This window comes from Bubalus kerabau, chromosome 2 (genome assembly GCF_029407905.1).
Source record: "Bubalus kerabau isolate K-KA32 ecotype Philippines breed swamp buffalo chromosome 2, PCC_UOA_SB_1v2, whole genome shotgun sequence".
In the NCBI taxonomy this organism is placed as follows: domain Eukaryota; kingdom Metazoa; phylum Chordata; class Mammalia; order Artiodactyla; family Bovidae; genus Bubalus; species Bubalus kerabau.
This window is the reverse complement of record NC_073625.1, coordinates 19,136,765-19,155,474: the sequence shown is the minus strand read 5'-3', so window position 1 is coordinate 19,155,474 and position 18,710 is coordinate 19,136,765. Positions and strand designations below refer to the sequence as shown.

General features: G+C 40.0%; 1 protein-coding gene across 15 annotated transcripts in view; it reads left to right on the top strand.

Annotated features, from left to right (window-relative positions):
- The window catches only part of RBPMS (RNA binding protein, mRNA processing factor), a 249,869-nt gene that overhangs the window by 8,769 nt on the left and 222,390 nt on the right, over nucleotides 1-18,710 (top strand). For 11 of the 15 annotated variants that reach the window (XM_055567173.1, XM_055567170.1, XM_055567171.1 and 8 more), the window contains exon 3: nucleotides 2,454-2,563. The exons of 2 other annotated variants lie outside the window; for them this stretch is intronic. In XM_055567173.1, the coding sequence (XP_055423148.1) occupies nucleotides 2,454-2,563 (110 nt within the window). The remainder of the gene's footprint in view (nucleotides 1-2,453; nucleotides 2,564-18,710) is intronic. 2 more of the 15 variants (XM_055567168.1, XM_055567169.1) reach the window with 1 other exon arrangement.

Genomic DNA, 18,710 nt, shown 5'->3' with positions numbered 1-18,710 from the left:
CTCTGCACTTTTGCGCAGGCAGGCTTGCCCAGTTCATCCCAGAAAGAGATCTGGTCCTTCTTGTGGTTGTCCGCACTCTTGGCTCTGGCCTGTTCATCCCACATTTCTGACATCCTTGCCCCACTTCCTCCACTATGAAGGAGAGTGAAAAGCTAAAGGTTGAAACACTTACATCCTGTTTTAACAGGTATATGATCATTAGCAAATAAATATAATAAAATATAATTCAAGTGAATGAATAAAAACAGCTCACCTTTGGGTGAATATAGCTTTGGGGTTAAATAGAGACTTTTTTGCGTAAAATTAGAACCAGTTGCTGTGTTTTCAGAAAAGGCTTTGCTTCGCCAAGCAAATTGGCAGAGATGTTCTTGCAATAAAAGGACTACATCCTAACATCTTTTCCTAGCTCCAACCTATAAAATGCGGTCTCTGTGGTATTTCCCAACATCAGGGAATTATAACTTCCTCTCATCACACCACCAACGTTGCTAGGAACAGAAAGAGACAAGCCAACATCTTTATTAATTTTTTTGAATAAGTTGTTACTGTACACATGTCAAGTGTTAGAAATTGGGCTAAGCACTATGAGAATTACAGCTGCATAGCTGCTCTGATCCCTGGTCCTCAGGCACTCACAATCCAGCGGGGGACACCAGACAGGTGCATTTAGCCACACTACGAGGCAGTGTGTTGTAACTGCGGTGGGAGTGAGTGGGGAAGGGGGGAGGGAAATCATGTGCCGTGGGTTTTCAGAGGAGGGAGAGAGCATTTCTGGCTTAATAGTGGAAGTTCAAGTTGAGCTTGCTTTTTGCTTATTCAGTAACTATTGACTGGATGTCTCTGAGGAGGACTGGGGACTGTGCTCATTGTTGGGAAACACTAGAGTGGGCAAACAGCCACGGCCCCATGGCTCCCATGAGAGCCTAGAGAGAAAGTAGACCTTAAAAGATCATATAGTAAGGGGGGGGCGGTGTGCCATGGATTGGGAGATTGGGATTGACATTTATACACTATTGATACTATGTACCGAATAGATAGCTACTGAGAGCTGGCTGTATAGCACAGGGAACTCTAGTCAGTGCCCTGTGGTGACCTAAATGGGAGGGAAACCCAAGGAAGAGGGGACATATGTATACATGTAGCTTATTCACTTTGCTATGCAGCAGAAGCTAACAGTGTAAAGCAATTATGAAAAAGTGAAAGTTAGTCACTTAGCCGTGTCCGACTCTTTGTGACCCCAAGGACTATAGCCCACCAGGCTCCTCTTTCTTTTTTTTTTTTTTTTTGGTCTTGTTTAGTCTTACAAGACCTCCAAAAATTGGGTGGGTGAGATAAAATTCCCTTCCTTGGTTCTACTTGGCTTAGTCTGCACGGTGGTACCGGAGACTAAGCTCAAGCAGCACCAAGCAAGGGAGCATGGATGGAATTCTCCAGGCAAGACTATAAGGGGTTGCCATTTCCATCTCCAGGGGATCTTCCCAACCCAGGGATTGAACCCGGTTGTCCCACATTGTGGGTGGACTCTTTACTGACTGAGTCACCAGGGAAGCCACTATACTCAGTATTGATTTTCCTTCCTGTGAAGAGCTTGTCTCAGCCCCTTCCTCTTCCTCTCAGGAGTGAGTGGCTAGAGAGCAAGCATTCTCATGGACTCCCAGCAACTAAACTCCAATTTTAAAAATCACACAATATATAATAATAACTTATGGTAAGTTGAAGGAAGGAAGTTGAGGGAGTTAAGAGGGCTCAAAGGAGGGGGTCAGGTCAGGGAAGAATTCCCTATGGAAGGGATGTGACAGCTGAGATCTATAAATGAGTAGGAGTTAACTGGGGAAAAAAAGAGAAGAAAAGCAAGAAGAAAGGAGAAGGGAATAAGCATTACTCTCAAAGGGAACAGCACATGCAATGTTCTTAATGTAAAAATAAACGGCAACTTAAAATGTTTGAAATGCCCTATGTAGTGAAAATAATAGGGAAGAGGGAAGAACAGGAAGAGACTGGAGCCAGACCACTCAGGACCTGGGGAGATAAGCACTTTGGTCTTGATCCCAAGAGCGGTGAGAATCTACTGAAGGAATTTAAGAAGAGAAACAGGACTTCCCTGGTGGTCCAGTGGTTAAGACCCCACCTTCCAATGCAGGGAATGTGGATTTGATCTTTGATCGGTGAACTACAAAAAAAGAAGAGGAGAAACAATCAGATTCATCTGTTAAAACACTCTTCCGGCCACTTTGCCAGGAATGATTATTTCTAGAGCTGCAGGGTGGGTGCAGAAGACAGTTCTGCTACAGGCAATTACACTGGTCCAGGCAGTGGGTGACGATGGCATGGGAGGAGAGAAGTGGGTGGGTGGGGGAGATAGGTGGGAGTACAAAGCTGGTACCAGTTCTTAGTAGTGGGTTGCAAGAATATGGAAGCCTTTATTCTCAATTCTGATTTTCCTTCCTATAAAGAGTTTGTCTCAGCCACTTCCTCTTCCTCTCAGGAGTGAGTTGCCAGAAAGCAAGAGTTCTCATGGACTCCTAGCAGTGACTGAAATGAACATGCCCCTTGGGACTGTGATGTGAGTGGATCTGCTTTCTATGTAGCTATCTGGCCCTCACACTGAATTCAATCCTCAACTCTATCAGTAAAGCCAATCTCCTGATCTTCATACGTCCTCTTCATTTTATTTCTCAAGTTTTTCACAACTTAGGAAGAGAGATGCTGTTTATCAGGGAATCCTTTGAAACTTCCAATAGACTAGAGATGGGACGTCCATAATGGATGAATCAGATTTTGACAGAAACAGAAGGGAAAGCAGATATGAGAAAAGCCTAAGGAGAGAGGAAAATGATAGAAAAGCCTACAAGGCGTGAGGGTGGAGAAGGGAGTGAACTAATCTGGCTAAAGCTAAAGATCTATGTGGAGAAGTTGCTACAATCAGGCTGGAAAGATTGGATTAAGATTATGGAAGGTTCCTGAGGGATGTGCCAAAAATTTTGGACTTTATTCTATAAACAAAGGAAAGTCATTAAGGTTTTCAAGCAGGTGGCCTGAGCTAAACAGCTTGTGGTGTGTTGGGTAGGTTGAGCATGGAAACTAGTTAGGAAATTATTACAAAGTCCTGAACTAGTGTGGAAATGATGAAGAAGAAGCAAATACAGACATGTGAAGGAAGAATTCGCAGGTTTTTCCTAAAAGATGAGATGTGATGGGTGATAAACAAGATGAATTTAAGACAGCTCCAGGGTGTGCATTCTGAAAGCGGAGAGAACAAGAGTACCATGTGGATGTTGGGAAGAAAATGATAAATTCAATTTTAGACACCCCAGGAAAGGGACAGTTGTGGGAGACAAAAGACCATGAGGGACAGACAAGTGGGTGCATCAGCATGTGGAGATGGCACTGAACCTCTATCAGCTAAGGGCATCTCCCTCCCCTATGGTTACAAAGCGCGGTTTCCCAGGTCGGGGGTCCTCAGGCTATTGTTGGTCTAGAGGGCCTTAAGCATTTACAAGCTGAGTTTACCTTCCAAGAATGGGAGAAGACAGAAGACAGTTGCCTCGTCCAGATACAGGAATAAATTTTATTTAATGGGTTAACATTTAAAAGTCAGGAACTGATTTTCAGCAAAGATATCCAGCCTGAAGGGGGAAAGAATAGCGTTTTAAATGAATAGTGCTAGGAAAACTGGATATCAACATTCCAGAGAATAAGACTGTACCTTTACCTTACATCGCATATAGAAATTAACTCAAAAATGGACAAAGACCTAGATTTAAAAGCTAAAACTGTAAAACTCTTAGAAGAAAACAGAGAGGCAAATCTTTGTGACCTTGAATTTGGCAGCGGTTTCTTTAAAATAACACCAAAAGCAGGCAACAAAATAAAAATAGATAAATCAAACTTGATTAAAATTAAAAACTTTTGTACCTCAAAAGACATTATCAAGAGAATAAAAAGACAGCCCAAAGAATGAAAGAAAATATTTATAAATTGCATATCTGACAAGGGTTCAATATCTGCGTTATTTATTTATTTGGCCACACCATGCAACTTGTGGGATCTTAGTTTCCCAATCAGGGACTGAAACTGTGCCCCCCGCAATGGAAGCAGAGTCCTAACCAATGGACTGCTAAGGAATTCCCTGGGTTATATTTTTTTAAATTCCCGGAACTCAACCACAAAAAGATAACGGAGCTAATTTAAAAATAGGCAAAGGATGTGAACAAACATTTCTCTAAAGAAGATATACAGATGGCCAATAAGCACATGAAATGATGTTCAACATCACCCGTCATCAGGGAAATGCAAAATCAAAACCACAGTGAGATAGTACTCGATACCTGCCAGGATGGTATAATAAAGAATGAATCCTTGTACATTTCTGATTGGAATATAATATGGTGTAGACATTGGAAAACAGTCTGGCAGTTTCTTAAAAAAGTTAAACATAGAATTACCAAATGATCCACCAATTGCACTCCTAGATGTATACCTAAAATAATTGGAAGTAGGGGCTGAGGTATGTACACCAATATTCATAGCAGCATAACTCACAATAGCCAAAAGGTGGGAGCAACCCAAGTGTCCCTCACAGATGAATGGGTAAACAAAATGTGGTATAGCCATACGATAGAGAATAGCAGTCAGCCTTGAAAAGGAATGAACTTCCGATGTATATTACAGCATGAATGAACTTAGAAGATACTATGTTTAAGGAAATAAGTCAGATACAGAAGGACGAATCTTGTATGATTCCACTTAGATGAGATACCTAGAAAAGGCAAATTCACACAGACAGACGGTGGACTAGGGGTTACTTAGGCGTGAGGGAATGGGAATGGGAAGTTACTGCTTAATGGGTACAGAATTTTGTTTGGAGTGATAAAGTTTTGAAAACAGTGGTGATGGCTGTTAAAATGGTTAAAATAGCAAATATTCTTACCACAAAAGGCCAATAATAGTTGAATGCAATAATTATATTTTTATTTTAAAAATTGTTTTATTTTTTCCTTTTTTATTTTTAGTTGGAAAATAATCTCTTATAATGTGCTAGTTTTTGCTGCAGTAATTTAACTGTCCTTTACTGACTGCTGTCTGCATGCCAGGAGCTTTACAAGTACCATCCAATGTTATCTTCGTAATAGCCCTATAAGGGAGATGCTATTATTATCCCCATGTTATGCAGAAGGAAACTGAGGCTAATAGAAGCTAAATGATTTTCCCAGAGTCACCAAGCTGGTAAATAGTGTGAAAGTAAAATGATTTCAAGTCACTTAGTTAGAAGTTAAAAGAATTCTGCTTTCTTTTGTTGCTGTTACAGTTAAATTTTGTATCTAGAAATAATATTTCTAAGAAAATAATGTTAATAAGACTATAATTACTTCTAAAAACAAAGTGGTTTTAGAACAACAGTGAAATACCAATTTCTGCCTCTTTAAAAAAAAAAATATTTATTTATTTTATCTGGCTGCATCAGGTCTTAGCTGCAGCATGCAGCATCTTTTGTTGCAGAAGTGCTCGGGCTCTAGAGCACTCCAGTTCAGCTGTGGTACCTCGAGGGCTTAGTTGCTTCAGGGCATGAGGGAGGTTAGTTCCCCAACCAGGGATGGAACCATTGTCCCCTGCATTGGACTCTTAACCACTGGACCACCAGGGAAGTCCCCCAATTTCTGCGTGTATGTTAGTCACTCAATCCTGTCCAACTCTGAGACCCCATGGACTACAGCCCACCAGGTTCCTCTGTCCATGGAATTCTCCAGGCAAGAATACTACAGTGGGTAACCTTTCCCTTCTGCAGAGGATCTTCCTGACCCAGGGATAGAGAACCCAGGTCTCCTGCATTGCTGGCAGATTCTTTACCATCTGAGCCACCAGGGAAGCCCAATTTCTGCTTATTTAATCGAAAAGATGTAAACCTGTATAATAGCTGCTGTTTTTGAGGATGTAATGAGTTGAAAACCTTTGAACAGCAATCTGGTAATGTAAATCAGCCATTTCACAAGATATACCAGAATACTAAACACTCATTTTCAAAGTCGTTCTACTTTTGGAAATGGATTCTAAATGAGATTCTACATATATAGAGAAAGTTAACTATGCAAAGGTATTAACTGAAGCATTGTTTAAAAAATGGTTTAAAAAAAAAAACAGCTGTACCGTTTGATACAACCCTGGGCTCCTCAGGAAGCCCATATTATTTCTTTTTAAATAAAATGTTTAAAATCCTTATTTTTATAAGATCCTTTTTTTTTAAGATTGAAAAGGGTAAAAAAAATTGAAAACAGTCTAAACTGCTCAAAAATTTTTGAATACATTATTATATATTTATTCAGCAGAATATTGGAGAAGGAAATGGCAACCCACTCCAGTGTTCTTGCCTGGAGAATCCCAGGGACAGGGGAGCCTGGTGGGCTGCCATCTATGGGGTCGCACAGACTGAAGTCAGACACGACTGAAGCGACTTAGCAGCAGCAGCAGCATTTAGCAGAATAAATTTCTTAGAATATCACATATAATATTTGAAAGTACCTTTTTACAAGCTTGTTTTAAAAGTTAGATTAAAAATTGGATGTCCATTATGAGTGTAGTTCAGAAAAAAATAGTATACAGAAGAGAAAAATAACTTTAAATAAATAAACAAAAAATTTCAAATGAGATTATCTTTCAGTGGTGGAATTCTATAATGTATGGAATTCTTTTATCTATTTCTCATATATTTTAAAATGAGCATATATTACATTACAATTGTAAAATAAACTTTAAAAAAAGTATAGTTAAAAAGGATCAAATTCATATTCTTCTTCTGGATTAGTGAGTGAAATAAAAGATTTTATTTTCTCATCTTCAAAGATGGTATGTTCTTTCTATCACATCTTAAGAGCTCTGGTGTGATTAAAAAGACTGATAAATGACCAAGAAATCATGGGTCATCAACTACAACTCCCTGAGGAATGAGCAGAAAGCCCTAAGCCTTGAAGTTAGCATTAAACTAATGTAAAAAATTAGTCATGTTAATCCACCCAAATTACATACATGGTACTTCATTTATTGCTTAGTTATGTAAAGACTCAATACGCCAATGCAGTGAAATTGAAACAAGTTTTAATAACAAACAGCAATGGAGGTTTCACTAAGTGAAGCAGAGATACGACCGGAAAGATTTTGAAATGATTAAAATATTACAAAGAGCTGAAGACAATGCCAACACAGGGAAAGCCCTTGGCTGATTTATAGCCAGATCACCCCCTGTTGGGGTTGGCATGTGTACCTCGGGTGACCCTGGAAGAGACCTGGCTGAGACATGGGACAGAGCTAATGATTCCATCAAGCTGAGACCAGGGTACAATTAGATGAACCTTTATCCTAAATGAACATCACACATTTGTGATTCTGTCCGTGTAAGATTTTATTTCTACCTCAGGCTCTGTCCTGTGTCAAAATTTGCCAGTGATTTTTATGAATCCCTTGACGATTTTACACAGATCCAAATGATGCCTCTGACTTCTTAATATCCCTATTTAGCCATTAGATTTTGATGGATCAATTTAATTTTTAATATTGAGCATATTCTATATTTTAGACCAGGGAGTATAAAGCCATTCGGCAGTTAATGAGTTTCATCATTACATACAAGCCAATGAATGGTGTCTTATTTAACCTGGGCAAACATTAACAACATACCCAGAACATTTTTTAAAAACACTCTATGGCATATGGCAAAGTTTCATGGTAGATGTGAGAAAAGAAAAGGAAGAGAGAATTGACAGTGGGGAGGCCAGAAGGAGACACCTCCTCAGCCTACTCTTTTACTGGAAGGAAGTTCTGTGGGACAGGGGAGGCGTGTGGGCACGGAGCAGACCTCCTAGTTGTATCCATCTTTCCTATAGATTTATCACAGTGCCTGAGGTGCTACCATTACCGTTTTCCCCTGGAATCTTGAAAGCTAATCATGTTTATGGTTCTGCTTTGAAGATTGCAAAGCGCCTCTGGGAAGACTTCTTTTCTAATACCTCCAAGCAGGCGCTCTAACCAGTTGATCGAGATTGACTGGTGGACCTTTAATGGAAGAGGTTTGGGTTTCCGTTCTGCCTCGCCACTTACTGAGAATGACCCGGGGTGGGTTATCTTCTCCAAGACTCAGTTTCTCTAATTATAAAACAAGGATAATAATATTTACTTCGAAGGGCAGTTGTAAGGAGAAAACAGATGTAAAATAACCACAACAGATGCTACCTGGGCTTCCTTGGTGGTCCAGTGGATGGGAATCCACCTTCCAGTGCAGGGGACATGGGTTCCACCCCTGGTCTGGGAAGATTCCACATGCCCCAAGGCAACTAAGCTTGTGCACCATAACTGCTAAAGCCTGTGCACCCGAGAGCCCGCGGCAAGAGAAGCCACTGCAATGAGAAGCCCACACAGCCACAAAAACCCAGCGCGGTCATAAATAAATAAATGATACCTCTTTCAGCACAGCCACGTGGGTCAGTGGGAAGCTCTTAGCTCCTGACTGAGTTTCAGCAGCTCAGATCACGAGCTTCTCCAATAGAAGAGTTTTTGATCTAGAGGCCTCCAAACTTGGAAAGGTGGAGATATGTTTGTGTAATAAAATGAGATACTCAGACACACACACTTTATTTTTGTGGTTCAGTCGCTAAATCATGTCCAGCTCTTTATGACCCCATGGACTGCAGCATGTCGGGCTTCCCTGTCCTTCACTGTCTCCCTGAGTTTGCTCAAATTCATGTCCATTGAGTCGGTGATGCTATCTAACCATTTCATCCTCTGCCACCCCCTTCTCTTTTTGACTTCAATCTTTCCCAGCATCAGGGTCTTTTCCAATGAGTCAACTCTTTGGATCATGGAGCCAAAGCTCCATGTATTGGAGCTTCAGCTTCAGCATGAGTCCTTCCAATGAATATTCAGGACTGATAATACTACAAGGAGAACCAATCAGTCCATCCTAAAGGAAATCAGTCCTGAATAATCATTGGAAGGACTGATGCTGAAGCTGAAGCTCCAATACTTTGGCCACATGATCCAAAGAGTTGACTCATTGGAAAAGACCCTGATGCTGGGAAAGATTGAAGGTGGGGGGAAAAGGGGATGACAGAGAATGAGATGGTTGGATGGCGTCACTGACTCAATGGACATGAGTTTGAGCAAACTCCGGGAGATAGTGAAGGACAGGGAAGCCTGGCATGCTGCAGTCCATGGGGTCTCAAAGAGTCAGACACGACTGAGCAACTGAACAACAAAGCTTTAGGATGGACTGGTTGGATCTCCTTGCAGTCCAAGGGACTCTCAAGAGTCTTCTCCAACACCACAGTTCAAAAGCATCAATTCTTTGAAGCTCAGCCTGCTTTATGGTCCAACTCTCACATTCATACATGATTACTGGAAAAACCATAGCTTAGACTAGACAGAGTTTTGTTGGACCAACACTTTAGAGACTGTGATTCAGGAAGTCTAAGAGGCTTTGGAGGTCAAGAGTATAGATTCTGGAGTCAGACTGCCTGACTGGGTTCAAATGCCAGCTCCCTGGCTTACTGTGTGTCTGTGAGCAAGTCATCCATCTTCTCTGACCTAAGTCTCTTCATCTGTAAAATTGTGATAATAACAGTAACCTACCTCAAATAATTGTTCATGGGATAAAATTAGTAAGCGTGGGGTAGAGCCTAGCATCTGAGATGTTTAAAAAGCAGAAGATCATGAGATGCAGCTGAGCTAAAATCACTTTGCTACAAAGCTCTTTTTAATTAGCTTCCAACCACTGGCCCTTAATGTAATTTCAGAACTAGAAACAGAAGATTCGGGGACATCAAAGAATAATTTTTGGCAAATGACTGGTCCCTGACAAGGAAGATAAAAATGAGGTGGCATTGCTTTTTGATCACGCCTTATATGGACACATTTATGCCACACTGGGCAACTCTCAAGGTAAACCATTTACGTCAAGAAGCACAAAGTCGAAAGATTGGAAGGAAAACTGAAAATTACAGGATTGCACTTGACAAATCATAAGTAAATTAATCATTGCCAGAAATGTTTAACACTGCTTGAGTTGGACACTGAAAGTCAAGGGAAGAAGATATACCCATCTTAAAATGGAGAGAATTCCATAAATTAGATCCAGATGCATTAAGAGCTTCATACTTGTATATTACAAATAGACCAGCTCCTCTAAGAGTCAGAAATGGAAAGTAGACAATATGTAGAGAGGAAATTTCTGTACTTTTAGCAACTTAGTATGTTATCCATACTTCCAAAATTCAGAGACTCTGTCGGGCATTTCTTACAGCTTCTCTTCCTTGCTTTTTAAAATTGCCCTTTCCAAATTCCTTTCTCTTCGTCTTATGTGCCATCATTTACTCGTCTAAGCTGCTATAATATCAAAACCCATCGAAAACCATGGCATCTAGGTATTTACACAGCATATTTTAATTGAAAACTTTTTGTTGCAATAACTATAGATTTACATGCAGTTGTCTGAAATAATACAGAGAGTCTCTCTATCCTTCATCCAGTATTCCCTAGTGGTAGCACTTGGCAAAATTATACTATGGTATTATGACCAGGTAATTGACATGGCTACAATCCACTGATCTTATTCAAATTTCCTTTATTGATACTCATTTGTTTGCATGCCTGTGTGTTTATTAAGTTCTATACAATTTTATCATCTGACCAGGCTCATATATCTGCTACCAGAGTCAAAATACTGAATATTCCAACACCACAAGGATGCCCCTTTAAACCACATCCACCTCCTTCCTGCCCTACCCCACCCCCAGCCCCAAGTCCCCTACCCTGACATCTATCTTTCTCCCATTTCTAAAATTTTGTCATTTTTTGAAATGTTATGTAAATGGAATCATCCACTGTGCAACCTTTGGGGACTGGCTTTTTTCAGTTAGGATAATTCCCTGGAGAGTCATTCAAGTTGTCCTGGGTATCAGTAGTTCATTCCTTTTTATTGCTAAGTGGTAGGAAAGATGTTCCACAGTTAACCTGTAGGAGGACATTTCGGCTGATTCTAGCTTCTGTCTATTACAAACAAGACGTCCATGAACATTCATGCTCAAGTTTTTGTGTCAATATAACTTTTCCTTTCTCTGGGATAAATGCCCAGGAGTACAATTGCTAGATCATAAGGTAATTGCATGTTTAGCTTTCTGAGAAACTGCCAAAATGTTTTCCAGACTGGCTATATTTTTTACATTCCCACCCACAACATACAAGTGATCCAGTTTCTCTATAGCCTTACAAGCATTTAGTGCTGAGATTTCTTAATTTTAGTCTTTCTGGTAGAGGTGTAGTGATATCTTGTTGTAATTTTGATTTGCATTTCCCTGAGGGCTAATGATGTTGAATATCTTTCATGTGGTTATTCGCCATCTGTATATTCTCATCAGTGAAAGATCTGTTTGCGTCTTTTGCCCATTTTCTGATTGACCTTTTTTTATTTTGCTGTTGAACTTTGCAAGTTCTCTGAGTGTGTTTTATATACTAGTCCTTTGTCACACATGTGATTTGCAAGTACTCATTCCCAGTCTGTAGTTTATCTTTTCATCATTTCAACATGGTCTTTTGCAGAGGAAATGTTTTCAATTTTGATGAAGTCTGCCGATCTATTAGTTTTTCCATTTATGTATTGTGCTTCTGTGTCAAGTCAAAGAGCTCTTTGCCTAGCCCTAGACCAAGATTTTCTCTTATGTTTATACCTAAAATATGTTACAGCCTTACATTTTACGTTAAATCAGTGATCCATTTTTAGTTAATTTTTGCATAGGTGTAGAGTTTAGGTCAAGCTTTGTTTATTTATTTTTTGGCCTCTGAATGGCCAGTTGCTACAGTGCTATTTGTTGAAAATGTTCTACTCCCTCCATTGAATTGCTTTCTCACCTTTACCAACAATTATTGACTGTATTTCTGTGGCTCTATTTCTAGAATCTTTATTCTCTTCCATTGCTGCATTTATATCTCTACCTTGATTACTGTAGGGATACAGTAAGCCTCAATATAGGTGAGTGATTCCTCCACTTGATTCTTGCCAAGATGGTTTAGCTGTTTTAAGCCCATGACTTTCTTTATAGATTTTAGAATAAGCTTCTCTATGTGTGCAAAAAAATCTTGCTGGGATTTTGATAGGAATTGTATTAAATCTATAGGTCAGTTTGGGGAGAACTGATACTTTAAATATGTTGGACTTTCTAGCTATAATCACAATATGTGTATTCATTTATTTAGATCTCCTTTGATTTCTTTCACTGAAGTTTTGTAATGTTCAGCATACAGATCATGCTTTATGTATATTTAAATATTTTTCCTTTATTTGAGCGATTGTAAGTGGCATTGTGTTTTAAGTTTAATTTCTGTAAGTCTACTGTCAAACTGAAATGCTATAGTATTTTTGTGTGTTGATCTTATATCCTAAACCTTTGCTGAACTTATTAGTTCTAAAAGATTTTTTTTGTAGACTTCTTGAGGTTTCTACATAGACAATCATGTTGTCTACAAATAAAGGTAATTTTATTTCCTTTCTAATCTGTCTACCTTTTAAAAAAATTAATTTTTCTTGCTTGTTGCAATGGATAGAACTTCCAGGACTATGTTGATATGAGTGAGAGTAGACTTTTTTGCCTTGTTCCTGATCTTTTTCTTTAATTATTTATTTTTATTTTATTAAATTAAAAAAAAAATTGGCCATGCCACGTGGCATGCAGGATCTTAGTTCTCCAACGAGGGATCAAACCGGTGCCCCCTGCAGTGGAAGAGCAGAGTCCTAACCACTGGACCACCAGGGAAGTCACTGCTCCCTGATCGTAGAGAGCATTCATTTTTTCATCACTGTGTTATTAGCTCTAGGGTATTTTGTAGATGCTATTTGTTAAGTTTACATATCTCCCTTGTATTTCTAACATTCTAAGAGTTTTATCATGAATCAGTTCTGGGATTTACCAAATTATTTTTCCTACGTAAAGTTGATACGGTCATACAATTTATTTCTCTTCAGCTTGTTGATCTGGTGCATTATCTTTATTGATTTAGAAAATTTTTAATTGGAGTATAGTTGCTTTACAATGTTGTGTTAATTTTTTCTTTATTCTTGAATGTTGAACCAGCTTTGTATACCTAGAATAAATCTCATTTGGTCATGGTTCATAATTCTTTTTCTGAGACATGTTGTTTTGGTTTTGTTGTTGTTGTCGTTGTTTTGTTTTTGTTTTGAATAGATTTTTGAGTTTTATTGAAATCTTACATGAACAAGAAATTGGAAATACAATCACATCAAAGAACAAATTGTCACGGCTTTGACGTTTAAGCCAAACAAATTTTGTAGGGCAGGTTTCAAAAAGGTGTGAAGTTATAACAATTTAAAAACACAGTTGACCTACTTCTAGGAATGCAAAACATACAATCATAGGTTATTTTCTATACAAGAAAACTTAAATTTGTTTGCTTTTAATTTCTTCAAACTACTAAGACAAAGCACTAGCTTGTATTTTTATTTGCTTTTGTTATCAGGGTTCATAAAATTAGTTGGCTTCATAAGATTAGTTAGAAAATGTTCTCTCCTCTTCTATTTCCTGGAATACGTTGTATAAAATTGGTCTTAATTCTTCTTTAAGTGTTTGGTAGAATTCTCTAGTAAAACTATCTGATCCTGAAGATTCTGGGGGGCAGGGTGAGATGGAGGAGGAGAAGGGTAGTTTTAAAAAACATATATATTTTTTTAGAACAGTTTAGATTCATAGGAAAATTAGATGGTACAGAGAGTTCCCATGTATCCAGTTCTTCTGTTATTAATATCTTACTTTAGCAAAGTGCATTCATTCTAACTAATGAACAATATTGATACATTAATATTAACTAAAGTAGGGGACTGGAATGCAAAAGTAGGAAGTCAAGAAACACCTGGAGTAACAGGCAAATTTGGCCTTGGAATACAGAATGAAGCAGGGCAAAGATTAATAGAGTTTTGCCAAGAAAATGCACTGGTCATAGCAAACACCCTCTTCCAACAACACAAGAGAAGACTCTACACATGGACATCACCAGATGGTCAACACCAAAATCAGATTGATTATGTTCTTTGCAGCCAAAGATGGAGAAGCTCTATACAGTCAGCAAAAACAAGACCGGGAGCTGACTGTGGCTCAGATCATGGACTCCTTATTACCAAATTCAGACTGAAATTGAAGAAAGTAGGGAAAACCACTTGACCATTCAGGTATGACCTAAATCAAATCCCTTATGATTATACAGTGGAAGTGGGAAATAGATTTAAGGACCTAGATCTGATAGATAGAGTGCCTGATGAACTATGGAATGAGGTTCGTGACATTGTACAGGAGACAGGAATCAAGACCATCCCCATGGAAAAGAAATGCAAAAAAACAAAATGGCTGTCTGAGGAGGCCTTACAAATAGCTGTGAAAAGAAGAGAAGTGAAAAGCAAAGGAGAAAAGGAAAGATATAAGCACCTGAATGCAGAGTTCCAAAGACTAGCAAGAAGAGATAAGAAAGCCTTCTTCAGCGATCAATGCAAAGAAATAGAGGAAAACAACAGAATAGGAAAGACTAGAGATCTCTTCAAGAAAATTAGAGATACCAAGGGAACATTTCATGCAAAGATGGGCTTGATAAAGGACAGAAATAGTATGGACCTAACAGAAGCAGAAGACATCAAGAAGAGGTGGCAAGAATACACAGAAGAACTGTACAAAAAAGATCTTCACAACCCAGATAATCACGATGGTGTGATCACTGACCTAGAGTCAGACATCCTGGAATGTGAAGTCAAGTGGGCCTTAGAAAGCATTACTACGAACAAAGCTAGTGGAGGTGATGGAATTCCAGTTGAGCTATTTCAAATCCTGAAAGATGATGCTGTGAAAGTGCTGCACTCAATATGCCACCAAATTTGGAAAACTCAGCAGTGGCCACAGGACTGGAAAAGGTCAGTTTTCATTCCAATCCCAAAGAAAGGCAATGCCAAAGAATGCTCAAACTACCACACAATTACACTCATCTCACATGCTAGTAAAGCAATGCTCAAAATTCTCCAAGCCAGGCTTCAGCAATACGTGAACCGTGAACTTCCTGATAGTCAAGCTGGTTTTAGAAAAGGCAGAGAAACCAGAGATCAAATTGCTGACATCTGTTGGATCATCAAAAAAGCAAGAGAGTTCCAGAAAAACATCTATTTCTGCTTTATTGACTATGCCAAAGCCTTTGACTGTGTGGATCACAATAAACTGTGGGAAATTCTGAAAGAGATGGGAATACCAGACCACCTGACCTGCCTCTTGAGAAATCTGTATGCAGATCAGGAAGCAACAGTTAGAACTGGACATGGAACAACAGACTGGTTCCAAATAGGAAAAGGAGTACGTCAAGGCTGTATATTGTCACCCTGCTTATTTAACTTCTATGCAGAGTACATCATGAGAAACGCTGGACTGGAAGAAACACAAGCTGGAATCAAGATTACCGGGAGAAATATCAATAACCTCAGATATGCAGATGACACCACCCTTCTGGCAGAAAGTGAAGAGGAACTAAAAAGCCTCTTGATGAAAGTGAAAGAGGAGAGTGAAAAAGTTGGCTTAAAGCTCAACATTCAGAAAACGAAGATCATGGCATCCGGTCCCATCACTTCATGGGAAATAGATGGGGAAACAGTGGAAACAGTGGTTGACTTTATTTTTCTGGGCTCCAAAATCACTGCAGATGGTGACTGCAGCCATGAAATTAAAAGACGCTTACTCCTTGGAAGGAACGTTATGTCCAACCTAGATAGCATATTCAAAAGCAGAGACATTACATTGCCAACAAAGGTCCATCTAGTCAAGGCTGTGGTTTTTCCTGTGGTCATGTATGGATGTGAGAGTTGGACTGTGAAGAAGGCTGAGCGCCGAAGAATTGATGCTTTTGAACTGTGGTGTTGGAGAAGACTCTTGAGAGTCCCTTGGACTGCAAGGAGATCCAACCAGTCCATTCTGAAGGAGATCAGCCCTGGGATTTCTTTGGAAGGAATGATGCTAAAGCTGAAACTCCAGTACTTTGGCCACCTCATGTGAAGAGTTGACACATTGGAAAAGACTCTGATGCTGGGAGGGATTGGGGGCAGGAGGAGAAGGGGATGAAAGAGGATGAGATGGCTGGATGGCATCACTGACTCGATGGACGTGAGTCTGAGTGAACTCCGGGAGTTGGTGATGGACAGGGAGGCCTGGCGTGCTGCGATTCATGGGGTCACAAAGAGTCGGACACGACTGAGCAACTGAACTGAACTGAACTGAACTGAAAGTCTATACTTTATTCAGAAGACCTTAATTTGACCTAGTGTCCCTTTTCTGTTCCAGAACCCCACGTAGGGGTTTCCACATTGTGTTTGTCATGTCTCCTTAGGCTTTCTCTTGACTCTAACAGTCTCTCAGACTTATTTTTGATGAGTTTAAAAGTTTTGAGGAGTACTGACCAGATATTTCGGAGAAGGCAATGTCACCCCACTCCAGTACTCTTGCCTGGAAAATCCCATGGATGGAGGAGCCTGGAAGGCTGCAGTCCGTGGGGTCACTGAGGGTCGGACATGACTGAGCGACTTCATTTTCACTTTTTACTTACATGCATCGGAGAAGGAAATGGCAACCCACTCCAGTATTCTTGCCTGGAGAATCCCAGGGACGGGGGAGCCTGGTGGGCTGCCGTCTATGGGGTCGCACAGAGTTAGACACGACTGAAGCGACTTAGCAGCAGCAGACCAGATATTTTGTAGGATTCCCTTCCATTGGAACTATCTGATGTTTTTCTCATGATTAGAGTGAGGTTATAGGTTTGGGAGAGGAGGAACATCAAGGTAAAGTGCCATTTTCATCACACCTTATCCGTGTTATTAATACATAGTATCCACACGATTTATCACTGTTGATGTTGACTTTGACCACTTGGCTGAGGTGGTGTTTGCCGGCCTTTTCCACTGTAAATGTAAACCCTTACTTTCCATGTTACTTTTTGGAAAGAATTTACTACGTGTAGCCCAGGACTTCCCTGTTGGTCCAGTGGTTAAGAATCCACCTGCCAGTGCAGGGAACACAAGTTTGATCCCTGCTCCGGGAAGATCCCACATGCCTTGGGGGCAACTAAGCCCATGCTCCACAACTGAGCCCACACTATAGAGCCGGTGTTCCGAAACAAGAGAAGCCATTGCAATGAGAAGTCCACGGACTACAACTAGAGAAAGCCCACGCACACTGCCAAAGACCCAGCTCAACCAAAAATAAGAAATAAACTAATGCTAATACAACGAATTTATTATGTGTAGCCCACACTTAAGGAGGAGTTACGCTCCTTCCCAGTTCCCTTGCAGGCAGAGTATTTGTATAAATTATTTGGAGTCATACATGGGAGATTTGTCTCTTCTCCCCTATTTATTTATTTATGGTATGGCAGATTTTCCTTAATGCATCCACCTTCTCACATGTCACTAATGGCAGATATGAGATGGCTTTCCAGGTGAAAGCACCCATTATCCTTTCTTGGTTCTGCAATGCTTGGATACATAACAACCACCTCACTTTATAGGTGCGATACGGCACAAGATCCTTAGTGAGACGGAAGTGAATACAGACTCATCAGGATGTCAGGGTGTCAAGGCGCAGAGGCTGGGCTAGGAATCTGGAGGCTGCAGCTGGACTGCTCTGGACTCTAATGAGCTACGTGACCTTGGGGAAGTCAGACTCTGCAAGACAGTATGTTCACATGCAAACACGAGAACTGAAACCGATCAGCCCTTCCGATTCTAAAAATATCCACGTGTTGCAAAGCCACAGCTAGGTTCAGAGTGGTTAGCTGATCACTGCAGGTGCAAACGCTGCGGTTTTCCCTGACCAGCACTGGTGTGTGGACTTGAACCATACAAGCGGTGGTCTTGTGCTTGGCCCTGCCTCACGGTTCCATAGCCGTGTTTCCTGACTCTCTCTTCCCTTTCCGTGCCTATTACTACACTATCGTTAACATCATCAAGCTTCCATACCGAGACCCCCACAACACTCTCCTGGTGAGTATCCCAACTCCCATCTCTTGCCCAGCACTTCAGCATACATCCTGCAGTAAGGGTTATCTGAGAGCTGCAGATTTATTGAAGTTATAGGTTGAAGGAGACCTTAGAAAACAACCACTCCAGGGTTTACCAAACTGTGTTTTTGTTTTGTTTTGTTCCCTTTACATAGAGTTTCCTTTTATTTTTTTCACTGTTCACATTTTATTTTATTTATTTTTAAAATTGGGCTTCCCTGGTGGCTCAGATAGTAAAGAATCTGCCTGCAATGCAGGAGACTTAGGTTTGATCCCTGGGTTAAATTGATTTTTATTGAAATATAGTTGCTTTAAAATGGTATGATAGTTTCTACTGTGCAGCAAAGTGAATCAGCTCCACATATACATACATCCTTTCCCTTTTGGACTTCCTTCCTGTTCAGGTCACCACAGTGCATTAACTAGAGTACCCTGTGACCTAAACTGTGTTCTTTTTAATAGTGGTTATGCTCACACACATAAACCTGAATTTGTGATAAACTGCTTTTGAAAATTCTGTATTCCTCCCAGAGATTTACAACTCATGCTTGTATATGCAAGCATGTTCCTTGCATCATACTTTACCACCACCTATGAGTCAGGTCTTAAGACTGCTGAAAAAAAAAACAGGATATAATTTTTAA